The 17,330-nt window shown below is 52.3% G+C and overlaps 1 protein-coding gene across 3 annotated transcripts in view; it reads right to left on the bottom strand.

Annotated features, from left to right (window-relative positions):
• slc44a2 (solute carrier family 44 member 2 (CTL2 blood group)) overlaps nucleotides 1-17,330 on the bottom strand; it is an 86,844-nt gene that overhangs the window by 8,126 nt on the left and 61,388 nt on the right. For all 3 annotated transcript variants that reach the window (XM_067972899.1, XM_067972898.1, XM_067972900.1), the window contains exons 11-18: nucleotides 16,458-16,589; nucleotides 10,976-11,075; nucleotides 9,980-10,072; nucleotides 7,461-7,548; nucleotides 5,678-5,940; nucleotides 2,191-2,285; nucleotides 1,604-1,707; nucleotides 360-433 (exon numbers count right to left, since the gene is read on the bottom strand). In XM_067972899.1, the coding sequence (XP_067829000.1) occupies nucleotides 360-433; nucleotides 1,604-1,707; nucleotides 2,191-2,285; nucleotides 5,678-5,940; nucleotides 7,461-7,548; nucleotides 9,980-10,072; nucleotides 10,976-11,075; nucleotides 16,458-16,589 (949 nt within the window). The remainder of the gene's footprint in view (nucleotides 1-359; nucleotides 434-1,603; nucleotides 1,708-2,190; nucleotides 2,286-5,677; nucleotides 5,941-7,460; nucleotides 7,549-9,979; nucleotides 10,073-10,975; nucleotides 11,076-16,457; nucleotides 16,590-17,330) is intronic.

A 17,330-nucleotide genomic window follows, 5' to 3' on the forward strand; every position in this document is an offset into this window, starting at 1 on the left:
CCTCCCCCTCCCCCCGCACCGGACCCTCCCCCACCCCTGCACCGGACCCTCCCCCTCCCCCCGCACCGGACCCTCCCCCTCCCCCCGCACCGGACCCTCCCCCCCCCACCCCTGCACCGGACCCTCCCCCTCCCCCCGCACCGGACCCTCCCCCCCCCACCCCTGCACCGGACCCTCCCCCTCCCCCCGCACCGGACCCTCCCCCCCACCCCCCGCACCGGACCCTCCCCCCCACCCCTGCACCGGACCCTCCCCCTCCCCCCGCACCAGACCCCCACCCCTCCATCCCCCACCCCCCGCACCGGACCCCCCCACCACACGCCTGAAACCCCCCCCCCCCGCCACACTCACTCACTCACCGGATGATATTCCTCATCAGTAAGAAGAATGCATTTTTCGCTGAGGTGCAGAAGTTGTTCCCATAAATTGCAACCTGGAGGAAAAGAAACAGCAAAATAACAATGTTGGTAATTCACAGACATCGGGACTGATAGCAGCACCTGACTGAGATCAGTGACTCAATCTGTGGCCTGAGAGAGACAGTGAGGGGCAGAGAGATGGAGCCAGGGCGTGGGGAGGGGGGGGTCGAGCCAGGGCGCGGGGGAGGGGGTCGAGCCAGGGCGCGGGGGAGGGGGTCGAGCCAGGGCGCGGGGGAGGGGGTCGAGCCAGGGCGCGGGGGAGGGGGTCGAGCCAGGGCGCGGGGGAGGGGGTCGAGCCAGGGCGCGGGGGAGGGGGTCGAGCCAGGGCGCGGGGGAGGGGGTCGAGCCAGGGCGCGGGGGAGGGGGTCGAGCCAGGGCGCGGGGGAGGGGGTCGAGCCAGGGCGCGGGGGAGGGGGTCGAGCCAGGGCGCGGGGGAGGGGGTCGAGCCAGGGCGCGGGGGAGGGGGTCGAGCCAGGGCGCGGGGGAGGGGGTCGAGCCAGGGCGCGGGGGAGGGGGTCGAGCCAGGGCGCGGGGGAGGGGGTCGAGCCAGGGCGCGGGGGAGGGGGTCGAGCCAGGGCGCGGGGGAGGGGGTCGAGCCAGGGCGCGGGGGAGGGGGTCGAGCCAGGGCGCGGGGGAGGGGGTCGAGCCAGGGCGCGGGGGAGGGGGTCGAGCCAGGGCGCGGGGGAGGGGGTCGAGCCAGGGCGCGGGGGAGGGGGTCGAGCCAGGGCGCGGGGGAGGGGGTCGAGCCAGGGCGCGGGGGAGGGGGTCGAGGGCGTGGGGAGGGGGGGTCGAGACAGGGCGTGGGGAGGGGGGGGGGTCGAGACAGGGCGTGGGGAGGGGGGGTCGAGACAGGGCGTGGGGAGGGGGGGTCGAGACAGGGCGTGGGGAGGGGGGGGGTCGAGACAGGGCGTGGGGAGGGGGGGGTCGAGACAGGGCGTGGGGAGGGGGGGTCGAGACAGGGCGTGGGGAGGGGGGGTCGAGACAGGGCGTGGGGAGGGGGGGGGTCGAGACAGGGCGTGGGGAGGGGGGGTCGAGACAGGGCGTGGGGAGGGGGGGTCGAGACAGGGCGTGGGGGAGCCGGAGCAAGGTCCCAGAAACAGCGGTGAGGTAAATGACCAGATAATGTAACCACTGAACCACCAGCAAGCTGTAAATTCCTGTGTGGAGGGAATGCAATCACTCACCATTATATAAGCATTCCTGTTCAAAAACTTCAGGAATTTCTCCAGGCACCAGAAGCAACATTTCAGGCAGGATAATAAAAATTTAGCAATTTTATTCTGTGCACCTGTAAACCACAAATGGAAACAGAATTTTACTTTCATACTCTGTCACCTAGAATAAACCACATCAGCACAACTAACTTCAACACATATCACCCAATCCAGCTTTAAATAATACTTGAAGTTAGCTGATCTCAAGCAGTGCGCTGGTCAGTGCAGTATAAATAGGGTTAGTAGTGCTGTGGGGGTGGGGTGGGAAGGGCAGCTGACGTTAGTCCTGGTGTGTGGATATTGGGTGAGGGGTGAGGACAGGATCAGGTTCAGACATGATTCTCCTCCATGGTCACACACAAGGCTGACACTCAGTGCTTAACGTCACAAGGAATGACTTGTTGGGGTGAGTGGCATGTATGAAACTGTATCCGTGTGTGAGGCAGTGCCATTGCAGGGTGGGGGGGAAACTGGTGAGAAATTAAAAGGATGGGGGCTTAAGCCTGTAAAGCAGAAGGAAGGGGGAGTTTAAAGCTTTGATTGCTGCGGCTGTTTACCTTTTACTTTCTGATCTACATATTCCAATATAACTCTGATAACCTGGACGATGGCTAAGAGGAGAGACCCAAATGCCAAGGTGCCGGTGTGATACCTGCAGAGAGAGGGAGTCAGAGAGGAGGTTATTTAAAATGAATTGGAAAAAAAACATCAACAGCACAACACACACACAAGGGGCATCACTGATCAGGCAACTGGTGATGTGCTCTGTTGTTCCACGAGCCTGCAATTCCAGAACAGAGGAGACACCGTCTGCACCGGGCCCGGCCCGCCGTCTGCACCGGGCCCGGCCCGCCGTCTGCACCGGGCCCGGCCCGGGGAGAGAAGCTGTCGCGGTTTCCCTGCCATTCCTATAGGGAGGGACAGGAATCCCGAACTTCATTTTATGGATTCTGATTCCGTCACTTTCTGCTGCACAGTCAGGGCCGTGAACACTAACGGAACAAAAATAAAATACTGCACATGCTGGAAAATAAAAACAGAAAAGGCTGGAGGTGCTCAGCAGGTCAGGGAGAATCTGTGGAAAATCAGCTGTCGATGTTTCAGGCCCTGTCTTGCAAATATCTTGTATTTCTTTGATTTCTCCCATTATGCCTCCTTTTGTCTCCAGCTACCATCACTTCTGCCATCTAATCATCTTCCACCTTCAATCCAAGCATTTCACAGGTCATTCTATTTCTTTTCCTGTGTTTCCGTGTTATTTGCCTCGTTGTGTTCTTTTTTAAATGCTGCTCATCTGTAATTTCTCCCAATGCTGAGGACGGGCCAAAGGCCTGAAACACAAACCTGAAGCTGCATTTCCCCAACCAGCCAGCGGATGGCACCCGGACCAAACAAACCAAACCAGGAGCTCAGGTCCGAGTACATTTGAGGTGGATCCAGATTCAGATCAATTTAAACAATGTCTGCGCCAGCCCGCGGATTCCTGTCGAACCGTTGTGGAGGCCTGGTCCACGATCACAACACCTCTCGGAGAAATGCTGGATATGTGTTCCTCCATGACCTCACCCCTCCCCATCTCTAACCTCCTCCAGCCCGACAATCCTCTCCAAAGTCTGTATTCCTCGGATTCCGGCCTCTTGTGCATCAGCCCTTCCCCTTCACCCCACAACTGGCGGCTGTGCCTTCAGCCACCTCGGCCTCACACTCTGGAATTCCTTCCTTAAACCACTCCACCTCTCTCCCCTCCTTAAAACTCACCCAACAAAACTTCTGGTCACCCCTTCTAATATATCCTTCTTTGGATCAGCGCCTTGGGAGGTTTCTCTACATTAAGGTGCTATATAAATGCAAGTAGTTGTAGCAAGTGGAAGCTCAGTCAGTGGATTCATGACCTGGTGTGTGCCGAACTACCCGATCTTAACTAGGACAAAGGACGTGACGCTACAATCAGCCAGGGTTCTGTGTGTGTGTGTGTGTGTGTGTGTGTGTGTGTACACACATGATCTGGAGGGTGGACTGGCCAGAGGAGAAAAAAAAAATCAGTGAAAAAAAAATGAACAGAAGAAACAAGCACTGCACTGATCAAAAAGAATTCAGTGAAATTAAAATTTAAGTAACGCTGCACTGCAGTAAAGCAGCAATGCATATTAAAACTGCAATGCATGGCTAAAACAGCAATGCACTGTTCCTATGTTCCTAAAGCAGCAATGCATGGTGTCACGGCAGTTGAAGGGCAGATCTGGGGATTCTGATTTGGGAATTATCCACCGATGAAGCAACAACACTAAGTACAGCCCTTTGCAAAACTCCAGGCCCAGGAAATTCAAACAGGACAAACCGTTAAATGATCTTGAAACATTTGCCTGAGGAAGGAGAAAATCTCCGAAAGCTTGTGAATTTAAAATAAAATTGCTGGACTATAACTTGGTGTTGTAAAATTGTTTACAATTGTCAACCCCAGTCCATCACCGGCATCTCCACATCGTTAAATAATGAAGCAAAGCAGCAAGATGTGAATTGCAAGTTCAAAACCACTGGTCCGCCGACAGTGTCAGGGATGGCAGAAAAAACAACTGGTTATTTTTAGAAAGTTTAAAGACTGATTACGTGAAAGGCTTTTCTTCAATTTACTTAAAAATAATTGTAGCATTTAGAATCTCCCAGTAACATATTTTGGCCCCTCCTCCCCTGAAGGCACTGACTCTCCCTGGGGTACAGTCCCCCCTCCTCCCCTAAAGGCACTGACTCTCCCTGGGGTACAGTCCCCCCACCTCCCCTAAAGGCACTGACTCTCCCTGGGGTACAGTCCCCCCATCTCCCCTAAAGGCACTGACTCTCCCTGGGGTACAGTCCCTCTCCTCCCCTGAAGGTGCTGACTCTCCCTGGGGTACAGTCCCCTCCTCCCCTGAAGGTGCTGACTCTCCCTGGGGTACAGTCCCCCCTCCTCCCCTGAAGGTGCTGACTCTCCCTGGGGTACAGTCCCCTCCTCCCCTGAAGGTGCTGACTCTCCCTGGGGTACAGTCCCCCCTCCTCCCCTGAAGGTGCTGACTCTCCCTGGGGTACAGTCCCCCCTCCTCCCCTGAAGGTGCTGACTCTCCCTGGGGTACAGTCCCCCCTCCTCCCCTGAAGGTGCTGACTCTCCCTGGGGTACAGTCCCCCCTCCTCCCCTGAAGGTGCTGACTCTCCCTGTGGTACAGTCCCCCCATCTCCCCTGAAGGTGCTGACTCTCCCTGGGGTACAGTCCCCCCTCCTCCCCTGAAGGTGCTGACTCTCCCTGGGGTACGGGTTCCACGGGTGGGTGGCTTCACCATTCAGTATCTCACCCAAGTGCCCATTCTTCACGCATGAGCCTCAATCCTGTCAGCGGGATATTCGACCGTGAGGCAATCACACTTGGCCCTGATCTTCTCCAGCAGGGTTCACTGGATAATGATCCACTTCTGTGCAGCTCTTTAGTATTTAGACCATTCACAGTATCCTGGCTTTGTACAGACTGGGGAGGAAATGTGGGGCCCTCTGGCTCAGTGTCACGCCAGCTGATAAATGTACCAACTGAGCCATCAGCGAGAGATCAATACAGCGTTACTGGAAAAATCAGCAACCATTTCCATCTTTGCCTGTGGAGTTCGCTGTGTGAAGCTCCTCCCACATTCCCGCTGAGGATTACAGAACAGCTTCATCATAACACGGAAAGCAGCCAGACATACATTACCGATCCCAGTGAGAGTGGACCAATTTGCTTTATAAACTCATATCAATTCCACAGTTTTCAGAAGCTTAAAAACAGAACGTGCTTCTGATGGGGCTTACGGGGGACTCAATGACGACCCAATCTATCTCTTCTCTCCCTATCGCGGCCACCCTTCCCCCACTCAGGAAGGGGAATTAAAAACGGAGATGGATAGATTTTGTTGGGTAAGGGCATTAAGGAATGTGGAGCAAAGGCAGGTAAATGGGGTCGAGGTACAGATCAGCCATTAAATGGCAGAGCAGGCTCGAGATGCTGAATGGTCTCCCCCTTCTGCTATGTTCCTAAACTCTTACCTGAGTGCTCGTCCCATTGAAGCAAACACAGGGAAAGTTGGCATGTCGCCTGGTTTATTGAACGCCCAGTAGTAAGAGGCGAATGCTCCCGCTAGTGTAACCTGTCCCAGAGCGATGACAAAATTGGTGAGCCAGAAGAAGAGGAAGATATTGTAGAATTGGAAGAAGATGAGGTATCGATGATAATAGGACTCGCCTCCATAGAACGCAAACAAACACTGTGCTCCTGGGCACTGCGTTGTGATGTTGGAAACATTGAATGTCTGCAATGAGAGAGACTACAGGTTATTATCTTGGTTCACAGAAATACTCACTTCATAAACCGTAACAAAACATGCAGGCCTCCTAAGACTGCAATGGAGCTGTCCCATACTCTCTCTACACCACTAGACTCAACATTCTTCAATCCTTGATCTATGCTGCATTAGGCGAAGACTCAGCAGCCCCGAGTTAAAGTTGGGAGCGACACAAACAAATCAGCACGTGTTTCCTCTCCTGATCATTACCCAGAATCTGGAATTGTTAGGCTGGACTTTTTTTTAAAAACAGATCAGATGGACCCAGCGTAAACATTTCATACACCAACCACTGCACTCTCTGAAACCCCCTGTGGATATATGGCTCTATCCAGTCCTGGCACACATCTCTCTGAGCAACTGTGTACTCAGGCTCGCTGAGGCTCGGCTCTGGTGTCAGTGTAGATCTGGCGCCAGTGCACATCGGTATCAGTGCCAGTGCACATCTGGTATCTGCGCGGTTGCGGTATCTGCGCAGTTGCGGTATCTGCGCTGCCCATTCTCTTCGTAGGGTGCTGGCTCTGGCTGGGGTTCCACGGAGGCCAGCACCTTGCCCAAATGGCCATTCATCGTGTGTGAGCTGCGTCCATGGCAGAGCCTGCTCCTGTTCCTCCTCCGATGCCACACTCACACACATTCCAGCAGGGTCACCGTGTAGTGATCAGGAGCAAGAATCCAGCTGATTCTTCCCTCGCTAGTCCAGGGGTGGTGAGGCCAACTTAGCACCTCAACTACTTCTCAGACTAAGATCAGGAATAGAATCTCGGACCTGGTTGGTCTGTGTGGTTCAGTACCACAACAGAAAGGTCATTAACCCACTCAGCTACCGAGGGAGAACTTCGGTTAATTCTTCATCAGGTGCTGGAATGGTTCTATACAGTTGTAAACCTGGGGCACAAGGCAACAATGGTGCAGCACCTTTTTGCTAGATGGGACTGATCACAAATATATGTAAATCCAACAATCTCACTCAGGCAGACTGCAGCAACCGCAAGAAAGAAATTGAAACATGACACTGGGGCAGTGGGACAAGGGGTGGATTATACATAGAATTACATAATATTTACAGCACAGAATCAGGTCATTCAGCCCAATTGGTTTATGCTCCACACAAGCCTCCACCCACCTTACTCCATCTCACTCTATCAGCATATCCTTCCATTTCTTTCTCCCTCATGTGTTTATCCAGCTTCCCATTAAATGCATCTGTGTTAGTCACCTCAACTACTCCTTGTGACAGCAAGTTCCACATTCTCACCACTCCGAATACTCTGGCCACTCTGCACTGAACCAGACCTGCAAAAAAGCAGCCCGAGCTCCTGCTCCTGAACTGCACCCAGTGATGCCGGCTGGCAAATCTGTGCATGCAAGTCAGGAGGGCCGGTGACGGCAGGTTTGGAATCAGCTTCAGGTTCCACTGTGACAAAAAATGAGGATAAAACATTCCCTTCTCCCTCAGCACTTGTTATACAGAAAATAGCACTTACATTGGGGTCACAGGTCTTCATGCTGTAGTTGCAGGTCGTCTCATTGGCAAACACTTTATAAACTGCTTCGCCTGAAGTTGACAAGAAGCTTCAGAAAAGCAGTCAAGGAAATTAGAGACTTTCTTTAAATGGAGGGCTTGAAATTCAAAAGTGGTAATTAGCTCTGAGCATTTATACAGCACCTTCTCACAGTTCCCAGATTGTCCAGGAGACTTTCACATGCTATGAATTACTCTGAGGTGTTATGTAAGTGAATATATCAGCCAATGTCCCGTAGACAGCAATGAGGTGAATGACAGGTTACTTATTTAGGTGGCGTTTGAGAGAAATGTCGGCCAGGATACCAGAGAATCCCTCCTCTTCTTCGAATGCTGCCACAGAATCCTTAGTACAGGAACTCGATTCAACATCTCATTCAAAGGACAGGGTCTCCGACAGGGCAGCGCTCCCTCGGTACTGACCCTCCGACAGGGCAGCGCTCCCTCGGTACTGACCCTCCGACAGGGCAGCGCTCCCTCGGTACTGACCCTCCGACAGGGCAGCGCTCCCTCGGTACTGACCCTCCGACAGGGCAGCGCTCCCTCGGTACTGACCCTCCGACAGGGCAGCGCTCCCTCGGTACTGACCCTCCGACAGGGCAGCGCTCCCTCGGTACTGACCCTCCGACAGGGCAGCGCTCCCTCGGTACTGACCCTCCGACAGGGCAGCGCTCCCTCGGTACTGACCCTCCGACAGGGCAGCGCTCCCTCGGTACTGACCCTCCGACAGGGCAGCGCTCCCTCGGTACTGACCCTCCGACAGGGCAGCGCTCCCTCGGTACTGACCCTCCGACAGGGCAGCGCTCCCTCGGTACTGACCCTCCGACAGGGCAGCGCTCCCTCGGTACTGACCCTCCGACAGGGCAGCGCTCCCTCGGTACTGACCCTCCGACAGGGCAGCGCTCCCTCGGTACTGACCCTCCGACAGGGCAGCGCTCCCTCGGTACTGACCCTCCGACAGGGCAGCGCTCCCTCGGTACTGACCCTCCGACAGGGCAGCGCTCCCTCGGTACTGACCCTCCGACAGGGCAGCGCTCCCTCGGTACTGACCCTCCGACAGGGCAGCGCTCCCTCGGTACTGACCCTCCGACAGGGCAGCGCTCCCTCGGTACTGACCCTCCGACAGGGCAGCGCTCCCTCGGTACTGACCCTCCGACAGGGCAGCGCTCCCTCGGTACTGACCCTCCGACAGGGCAGCGCTCCCTCGGTACTGACCCTCCGACAGGGCAGCGCTCCCTCGGTACTGACCCTCCGACAGGGCAGCGCTCCCTCGGTACTGACCCTCCGACAGGGCAGCGCTCCCTCGGTACTGACCCTCCGACAGGGCAGCGCTCCCTCGGTACTGACCCTCCGACAGGGCAGCGCTCCCTCGGTACTGACCCTCCGACAGGGCAGCGCTCCCTCGGTACTGACCCTCCGACAGGGCAGCGCTCCCTCGGTACTGACCCTCCGACAGGGCAGCGCTCCCTCGGTACTGACCCTCCGACAGGGCAGCGCTCCCTCGGTACTGACCCTCCGACAGGGCAGCGCTCCCTCGGTACTGACCCTCCGACAGGGCAGCGCTCCCTCGGTACTGACCCTCCGACAGGGCAGCGCTCCCTCGGTACTGACCCTCCGACAGGGCAGCGCTCCCTCGGTACCGACCCTCCGACAGGGCAGCGCTCCCTCGGTACCGACCCTCCGACAGGGCAGCGCTCCCTCGGTACTGACCCTCCGACAGGGCAGCGCTCCCTCGGTACTGACCCTCCGACAGTGCAACGCTCCCTCAGTACTGCACTCGAGTGTCGGCCTAGATTAAGGGTGTCTTGAAGCTTCTGACACAGAAGCACAAGTGCTACCAACTGAGCCAGGCTGGCACATTTCTTGAAATCCAACTAGCTACCCATTTACCAGTTAGAGGCTCCTCACTGAGACAGTCAACATCTCTCCAAATCCCATTATCAAACACTAAGTTCTTTTATTTCTTTTGAATAGTTTTGGGCTCCCTTCTTTCCTGTGGCATGTTCTCTGGGTTTCCAAGGGTCTGGGAAAGAAACTTGCATTTCTATCGTGCCTTTCACAACCAAAGCACTTTACAATTGTAAACAATTTTACAACACCAAGTTATAGTCCAGCAATTTTATTTTAAATTCACAAGCTTTCGGAGGCTTCCTCCTTCCTCAGGTAAATGTTCAGGAGCGCTGCCCTGTTGTAATGTAGGAAACACGGAGGCCAATTTACACACAGCAAACTCCCACAAACAACAATGTGATAATGGCCAAATAATCTGTTTTACTGATGTTGATTGAGGGATAAATGTTGGCCAGGACACTGGAGAAACTCACCCGCTCTTCTTCGAATAGTGCTGTGGAATCTTTTATGTCCACCTCATCAGGACCAACCAGTTTAAACTGATAGCCAACGAGTTTAATCTCACAGTAATAGCCAGCTAGTTTAAATAAATCTCTCAGTACTAGCGGGCTAGTTTATGTCGAAGGATACACAGCTGTAATGGCCCAGTAGGTTATGCAGAACAGCAGCAGGGCAAATGTGATGAGAGGATAGACCAGAGAGGACATAATGTATCCGATGGCTCTGTGGAAAGAGGACAAAGAAAACATGACAAGTGACTGATGTGTTTTTAAAAAGATTCATACTTTTAATCAAACTTTCATCCCCCTTCTCCTCTAAGGCCACGTATGCTTGCCTTTGGCTGAGTATGTGAACTGGCATCAGTGGGGAGCTCTCCAATTTCTACCAGCCTGGCCTGCGTTGTGATGTGTGATGAGTTTGCCCTCTCTCATTGGCTGTGCGCCACTTGCCTCCAATGGGATAGCAATTTTCCGTCTTAGGGAACACTTCAAGCCCGGTGCACATGCATCAAGCCGGGCCCACCCTCCGCGGCCCCGCCCCTCCAAGCCCACTCTCCATGGCCCCGCCGGGCCCACCCTCCGCGGCCCCGCCCCTCCGAGCCCACCCTCCATGGCCCCGCCGGGCCCACCCTCCGCGGCCCCGCCCCTCCGAGCCCACCCTCCATGGCCCCGCCGGGCCCACCCTCTGCGGCCCCGCCCCTCCGAGCCCACCCTCTGTGGCCCCGCCCCTCCGAGCCCACCCTCCATGGCCCCGCCGGGCCCACCCTCCGCGGCCCCGCCCCTCCGAGCCCACCCTCCATGGCCCCGCCGGGCCCACCCTCCGCGGCCCCGCCCCTCCGAGCCCACCCTCCATGGCCCCGCCGGGCCCACCCTCCGCGGCCCCGCCCCTCCGAGCCCACCCTCCATGGCCCCGCCGGGCCCACCCTCCGCAGCCCCGCCCCTCCGAGCCCACCCTCCATGGCCCCGCCGGGCCCACCCTCCGCGGCCCCGCCCCTCCGAGCCCACCCTCTGTGGCCCCGCCCCTCCGAGCCCACCCTCCATGGCCCCGCCGGGCCCACCCTCTGCGGCCCCGCCCCTCCGAGCCCACCCTCCGCGGCCCCGCCCTCTGTCATCACACTGAACTCGCCTGCTTGCTTCCTTAATGAGGGCAATAGCAATTAGGATCCTTTTCCGTAGGAATATTAACATCAGAATGATTATAACTTCAATGATGCACAGAATGATCACTGCAACAAAAGAGAAGGCAGTAAGTTCTCGGCTCAGGGGACAGACACAAATCAAAAATACACATACTGACTACAACACTCTAAACGCCAGGCTTGAGATCTGTTGTTTAATTATTCCTCTTGTCCAGTTTTGACTTCATGCAAGCCTCCACGGTCTGACAAAATCAAGTGAATCTCTTGTTTTCATAGTCTTCAAAAAACCCACCCTTGGTCCCTCTGTCCTTACAAACTACTGCCCTATCTCCAACCTCCCTTTCCTCTCCAAAGTCCTTGAAAGTGTTGTCGCTTCCCAAATCCGTGCCCATCTTTCCCACAACTCCATGTTTGAATCCCTCCAATCAGGTTTCCGCCCTGCCACAGTACTGAAACGGCCCTTATCAAAGTCCCAATGACATCCTATGTGACTGTGACCGTGGTAAACTATCCCCCCTCATCCTTCTCGACCTGTATGCAGCCTTTGACACGGTTGACCACACCATCCTCCTCCAATGCCTCTCCTCCGTTGTCCAGCTGGGTGGGACTGCATCACCTGGTTCCATTCTTATCTATCCAGTCTTAGCCAGAGAATCTCCTGAAATGGCTTCTCTTCCTGCTCCCACACCATTACCTTTGGAGTTCCCCAAGGATCTATCCTTGGCCCCTCCTATTTCTCATCTACATGCTGCCCCTCGGCAACATCATCCGAAGACACAATGTCAGATCCCACATGTACAGCTCTACCTCTCTCGACCCCTCCACTGTCTCTCATTTGTCACTCTCCTTGTCTGACATCCAGTACTGGATGAGCAAAAATTTCCTCCAACTAAATATTGGGAAGACCGAAGCCACTGTCTTCAGTCCCCGCCGCAAACTCCATTCCCTAGCCACTAACTCCATCCCTCTCCCTGGCCACTGTCTGAGACTGAACCTGACCGTTCGCGACCTTAGCCTCCTATTTTCATCCGAGATGAGCTTCCGACTACATATCCGCTCCATCACCAAGACCACCACCTCCTTAACATCACCTGTCTCCGTCCCTGCCTCAGCTCATCTGCTGCTGAAAGCCTCATTCATGCTTTTGTTGCCTCCAGTCTCGACTATTCCAATGCTCTCCTGGTCGTCCTCCCATCTTCCACCCTCCATAAGCTTGAGCTCATTCAAAACTCTGCTGCCCATATCCTAACTCGCAAAGTCCCGTTCTCCCATCACCCTGTACTCGCTGACCTACATTGGCTCCCGGTCCGGGAATGCCTTGAATTTAAAATTCTCATCCTTGCTTTTAAATCTCTCCATGGCCTCCCCCTCCCTATCTCGGTAACCTCCTCCAGCCCTACAACCCTCCCAGATCTCTGCACTCCTCAAATTCTTGCCTCTTGCGCACCCCCGATTTTAATCGTTCCACCATTGGCGGCCGTGCCTTCAGCTGCCTTGACCCTAAACTCTGGAATTCCCTCCCTGAATCTCTCCGCCTCTCTTCCCTCCTTTAAGACGCTCCTTAAAATCTACCTCTTTGACCAAGCTTTTGGTCACCTGTCCTAATATCTCCTTATGTGACTTGGTGTCAAATTCTGTTTGATAATCGCTCCTGTGAAGTGCCTTGGGAGGTTTTACTATGTTAAAGGCGCTATATAAATGCAAGTTGTTGTTGTTGTCTTAGAGAAGAGGAGAATGGGCAGGTAAAAGTCACCCAACGTCACTAATATAAATCCTGCTATCCCAAGGTAAGGTTACCTGCTTCCAGAGGCTGCCACAGCACGATACACCCTTCTGGTCTGGTCTCTCATCCTGCCCTTACAGCCTGGCGGGGGGTTTAATTCCGTCGGCTCCTAAGGACCTTCCCCTGATTTAGGGCAAGGGCAGCTACGATCCAACCAATCAAAATATTTGTCGATGAAAATTGTGCTTTTGTCAAATATCAAAATTAGAACCAACCTTTTAGATTCTGAAACTAAAACTCAAAGGAGCGATGAGACTAAATTATAGTTCAACTCAATACTGAGAATTAAAGCAACACTGGACTGGTCAGCAATCCATGACCTTTGGAACACAAATTAAACCAAACTAATGAAGTTACACTTTTCATACAAGCCGATTTAGTATTTCTCAACATTTCTTGTGCTCATGTGAGTTGTGTGAGAAATGAAACGCCAATAAAGACGGTTACCGAAACATAAATTTTGAAAAAAAAATCCTGAATACACAATAAAAATAATGGAAAGCAAAACTAAATGTTATTACAATCTTTCCTAGATTAAAACTAAAATATGACTAAAATTTGGGCATAAAAAATGAGGCTGGAATTCGAGGCCCAGAGATGAGATTGAAATTAAAAACATCACCAGCCACCGAACCAGGAAGTGGTTTGTCTGACTTTCGGCACAGCCGGCAGTGTGGGTTATAAAACGAAACTCCTCCTTAGGACACGGTTCCGCAATACAGGCGATTACACTATCCGGAGGTTTTAAAGGGTTCACCCCAAAGCTCCGAAAGCTTGTGATTTCAAATAAAGCTGTCGGACTATAACCTGGTGTTGTACGACTCCGTACATTTGTCCACCCCAGTCCATCACCGGCATCTCCACATCATCCCAATTATTAGGGCTTTGTTTTTTAAACCTCTTATTAATTATTTTCTCTGAATAGTGATCATAGTATCATAGGGCTTAGATTACCTATGGAAAAGGACAAGGAGCAATCTAGAGTAAAAATACTCAATTGGAGGAGGGACGATTTCAGTGGGTTGAGAAAGAATCTGGCCCAGATAAATTGGAATCAAAGATTGGCAGGCAAGATCGTAATCGAGCAATGGGCGGCCTTTAAAGAGGAGATGGTTCGGGTGCAGTTTAGGGACATTCCCACGAGGGGGAAAGGAGGGCAACGAAAGCCAGTGCTCCCTGGATGACAAAAAGAAATAGCGAGTAAGACGAAGCAGAAAAACGGGGCGTATGACAGGTGTCAGGTTGATAACACAAGTGAGAAACAGGCTGAATATAGAAAGTTCAGAGGGGAAGTGAAAAAGGAAATAAGAGAAGCAGAGAGCAAGTATGAGAATAGACTGGCAGCCAACATAAAAGGGAATTCAAAAGTCTTCTATAGACATATAAATAATAAACGGGTAGTAAGAGGAGGGTGGGGCCAATTAGGGACCAAAAAGGTCCCTTTTGATTCACTCATGGAGGCAGAGAGCATGGCTGAGGTGCTAAATTTGTACTTTGCATCTGTCTTTAGCCAAACTCTGCCAAAGTCTCAGTAAAAGAGGTAATTGAGATATTGGATGGGGCTAAAAATTGATAAAGAGGAGATACTAGAAAGACATAAAGTAGATAAGTCACCTGGTCCGGATGGGATGCATCCTAGATTGCTGAGGGAAGTAAGGGTGGAAATTGCAGAGGTACTGGCCATAATCTTTCAAACATCCTTAGATACAGGGGTGTTGCCAGAGGACCGGAGAATTGCAAATGTTACACCCTTGTTTAAAAAAGGGTGTAAGGATAAACCCAGCAACTACAGGCCAGTCAGTTTAACCTCGGTGGTGGGAAAACTTTTAGAAACGATGATCCGGGACAAAATTAACAGTCACTTGGACAAGTATGGATTAATTAAGGAAAGTCAGCACGGATTTGTTAAAGGCAAATCGTGTTTAACTAACCTGATAGAGTTTTTTGAGGAGGTAACAGAGAGGGTTGATGACCACAATGCAGTTGATGTGGTGTATATGGACTTTCAAAAGGTGTTTGATAAAGTGCTGCATAATAGGCTTGTCATCAAGATTGAAGCCCATGGAATAAACGGGGCAGTGGCAGCATGGATACGAAATTGGCTAAGTGACAGGAAACAGAGAATAATGGTAAACGGTTGTTTATCGGACTGGAGGGAGGTGCACAGTGGTGTTCCCCAGGGGTCAGTACCAGGACCACTGCTTTTGTTGATATATATTAATGACCTGGACTTAGGTGTACAGGGCACAATTTCAAAATTTGCAGATGACACAAAACTTGGAAGTGTAGTGAACAGTGAGGAGGATAGTGATAGACTTCAGGAGGACATAGACAGGCTGGTGGAATGGGCGGACACGTGGCAGATGAAATTTAATGCAAAGAAGTGCAAAGTGATACATTTTGGTAGAAAGAACAAGGAGAGGAATTATAAACTAATGGGTATAATTCTAAAGGCAGTGCAGAAACAGAGACACCTGGGGGTATATGTGCACGAATCGTTGAAGGTGGCAGGGCAGGTTGAGAAAGCAGTTAAAAAGGCATACGGGATCCTGGGCTTTATAAATAGTGGCATAGAGTACAAAAGTAAGGAAGTTATGATGAACCTTTACAAAACACTGGATCGGCCACAACTGGAGTATTGTGTCCAATTCTGGGCACCGCACTTTAGGAAGGATGTGAAGGCCTTAGAGAATGCTGAATGGCCTTCTCTCCTGTAACCATTGTATGATTTTATGATAATACTGACCACTGGCAATTGATTAATAACAAAAGCCGATCAAACCTCTCCGAATTGGTAAAGGAATAGAACAGAAATAGTATGAATCTGTGCTCCCTACATGATCCCTGGGTAATGACCCTGCTGTTCCGAAACCTGGCCTGTGGGCCTTGAATAAATGCAGCAGACTGGTAAACTCCCCATACTCTCACCCCAACAGACTGGTAAACTCCCCATACTCTCACCCCTTTATTAGCCGAGGCATAGAATATAAGAGCAAGGAGGTTATGATGGAGCTGTATAAAACACTGGTTAGGCCACAGCTGGAGTACTGTGTGCAGTTCTGGTCGCCACACTACAGGAAGGATGTGATCGCTTTGGAGAGGGTGCAGAGGAGATTCACCAGGATGTTACCAGGGCTGGAGCGCTTCAGCTATGAAGAGAGACTGGGAAGATTGGGTTTGTTTTCCTTGGAGCAGAGGAGGCTGAGGGGGGACATGATTGAGGTGTACAAAATTATGAGGGGCACAGATAGGATGGATACTAAGGAGCTTTTTCCCTTCGTTGAGGGTACTATAACAAGGGGACATAGATTCAAGGTAAAAGGCAGGAGGTTTAGAGGGGATTTGAGAAAGAACTTTTTCACCCAGAGGGTGGTTGGAGTCTGGAACTCACTGCCTGAAAGGGTTGTGGAGGCAGGAACCCTCACAACATTCAAGAAGCATTTGGATGAGCACTTGAAATGCCATAGCATACAAGGCTACGGACCAAATGCTGGAATATGGGATTAGAGTAGACAGGGCTGATGGCCGGCGCAGACACGATGGGCCGAAGGGCCTCTATCCGTGCTGTATAACTCTATGACTGGTAAACTCCCCATACTCTCACCCTAACAGACTGGTCAAATCTCAATCTCACACAGTAGAGTCTCGCACTGTAACACGGCACAGTAAAAGTAACCGCGACTTACAGAATGCCAGCCAGGTCTGTCGCAGATGCAGATACACTCGGAAGTCAGTCTGGAAGCCCAGGTCTTTGATTGTGACATCGGACCCCGGCGTTCCTTTCAGACTTCGATATTCCATGAAACAGTGATAAATACCTGCAACAACAAAATAAATTAACTGATTCCCATTGTAACATCACTAACTCCCAATAGGTCAGACCTCACAGACCTTCCATTCGATTGTTTTCCTTTCCATTTCTCCCTGCCTCTCCAGAAGGTACTGATTCTTGCAGCTCCTCAGACAGTTCCCACCATACTAATTAGGAACAGTCAGCATGGTTTTGTGAGAGGAAAATCATGTCTCACGAATTTGATTGAGTTTTTTGAAGGGGTAACCAAGAAGATAGATGAGGGCTGTGCAGTAGACGTGGTCTACATGGACTTCAGCAAAGCATTTGACAAGGTACCGCATGGTAGGTTGTTACATAAGGTTAAATCTCATGGGATCCAAGGTGAGGTAGCCAATTGGATACAAAATTGGCTTGACGACAGAAGACAGAGGGTGGTTGTCGAGGGTTGTTTTTCAAACTGGATGCCTGTGTCCAGCGGTGTGCCTCAGGGATCGGTGCTGGGTCCGCTGTTATTTGTTATTTATATTAATGATTTGGATGAGAATTTAGGAGGCATGGTTAGTAAGTTTGCAGATGACACCAAGATTGGTGGCATTGTGGACAGTGAAGAAGGTTATCTAGGATTGCAACGGGATCTTGATAAATTGGGCCAGTGGGCCGATGAATGGCAGATGGAGTTTAATTTAGATAAATGTGAGGTGATGCATTTTGGTAGATCGAATCGGGCCAGGACCTACTCCGTTAATGGTAGGGCGTTGGGGAGAGT

Source organism: Heptranchias perlo, chromosome 37 (assembly GCF_035084215.1).
Source record: "Heptranchias perlo isolate sHepPer1 chromosome 37, sHepPer1.hap1, whole genome shotgun sequence".
Classification (NCBI taxonomy): Eukaryota; Metazoa; Chordata; class Chondrichthyes; order Hexanchiformes; family Hexanchidae; genus Heptranchias; species Heptranchias perlo.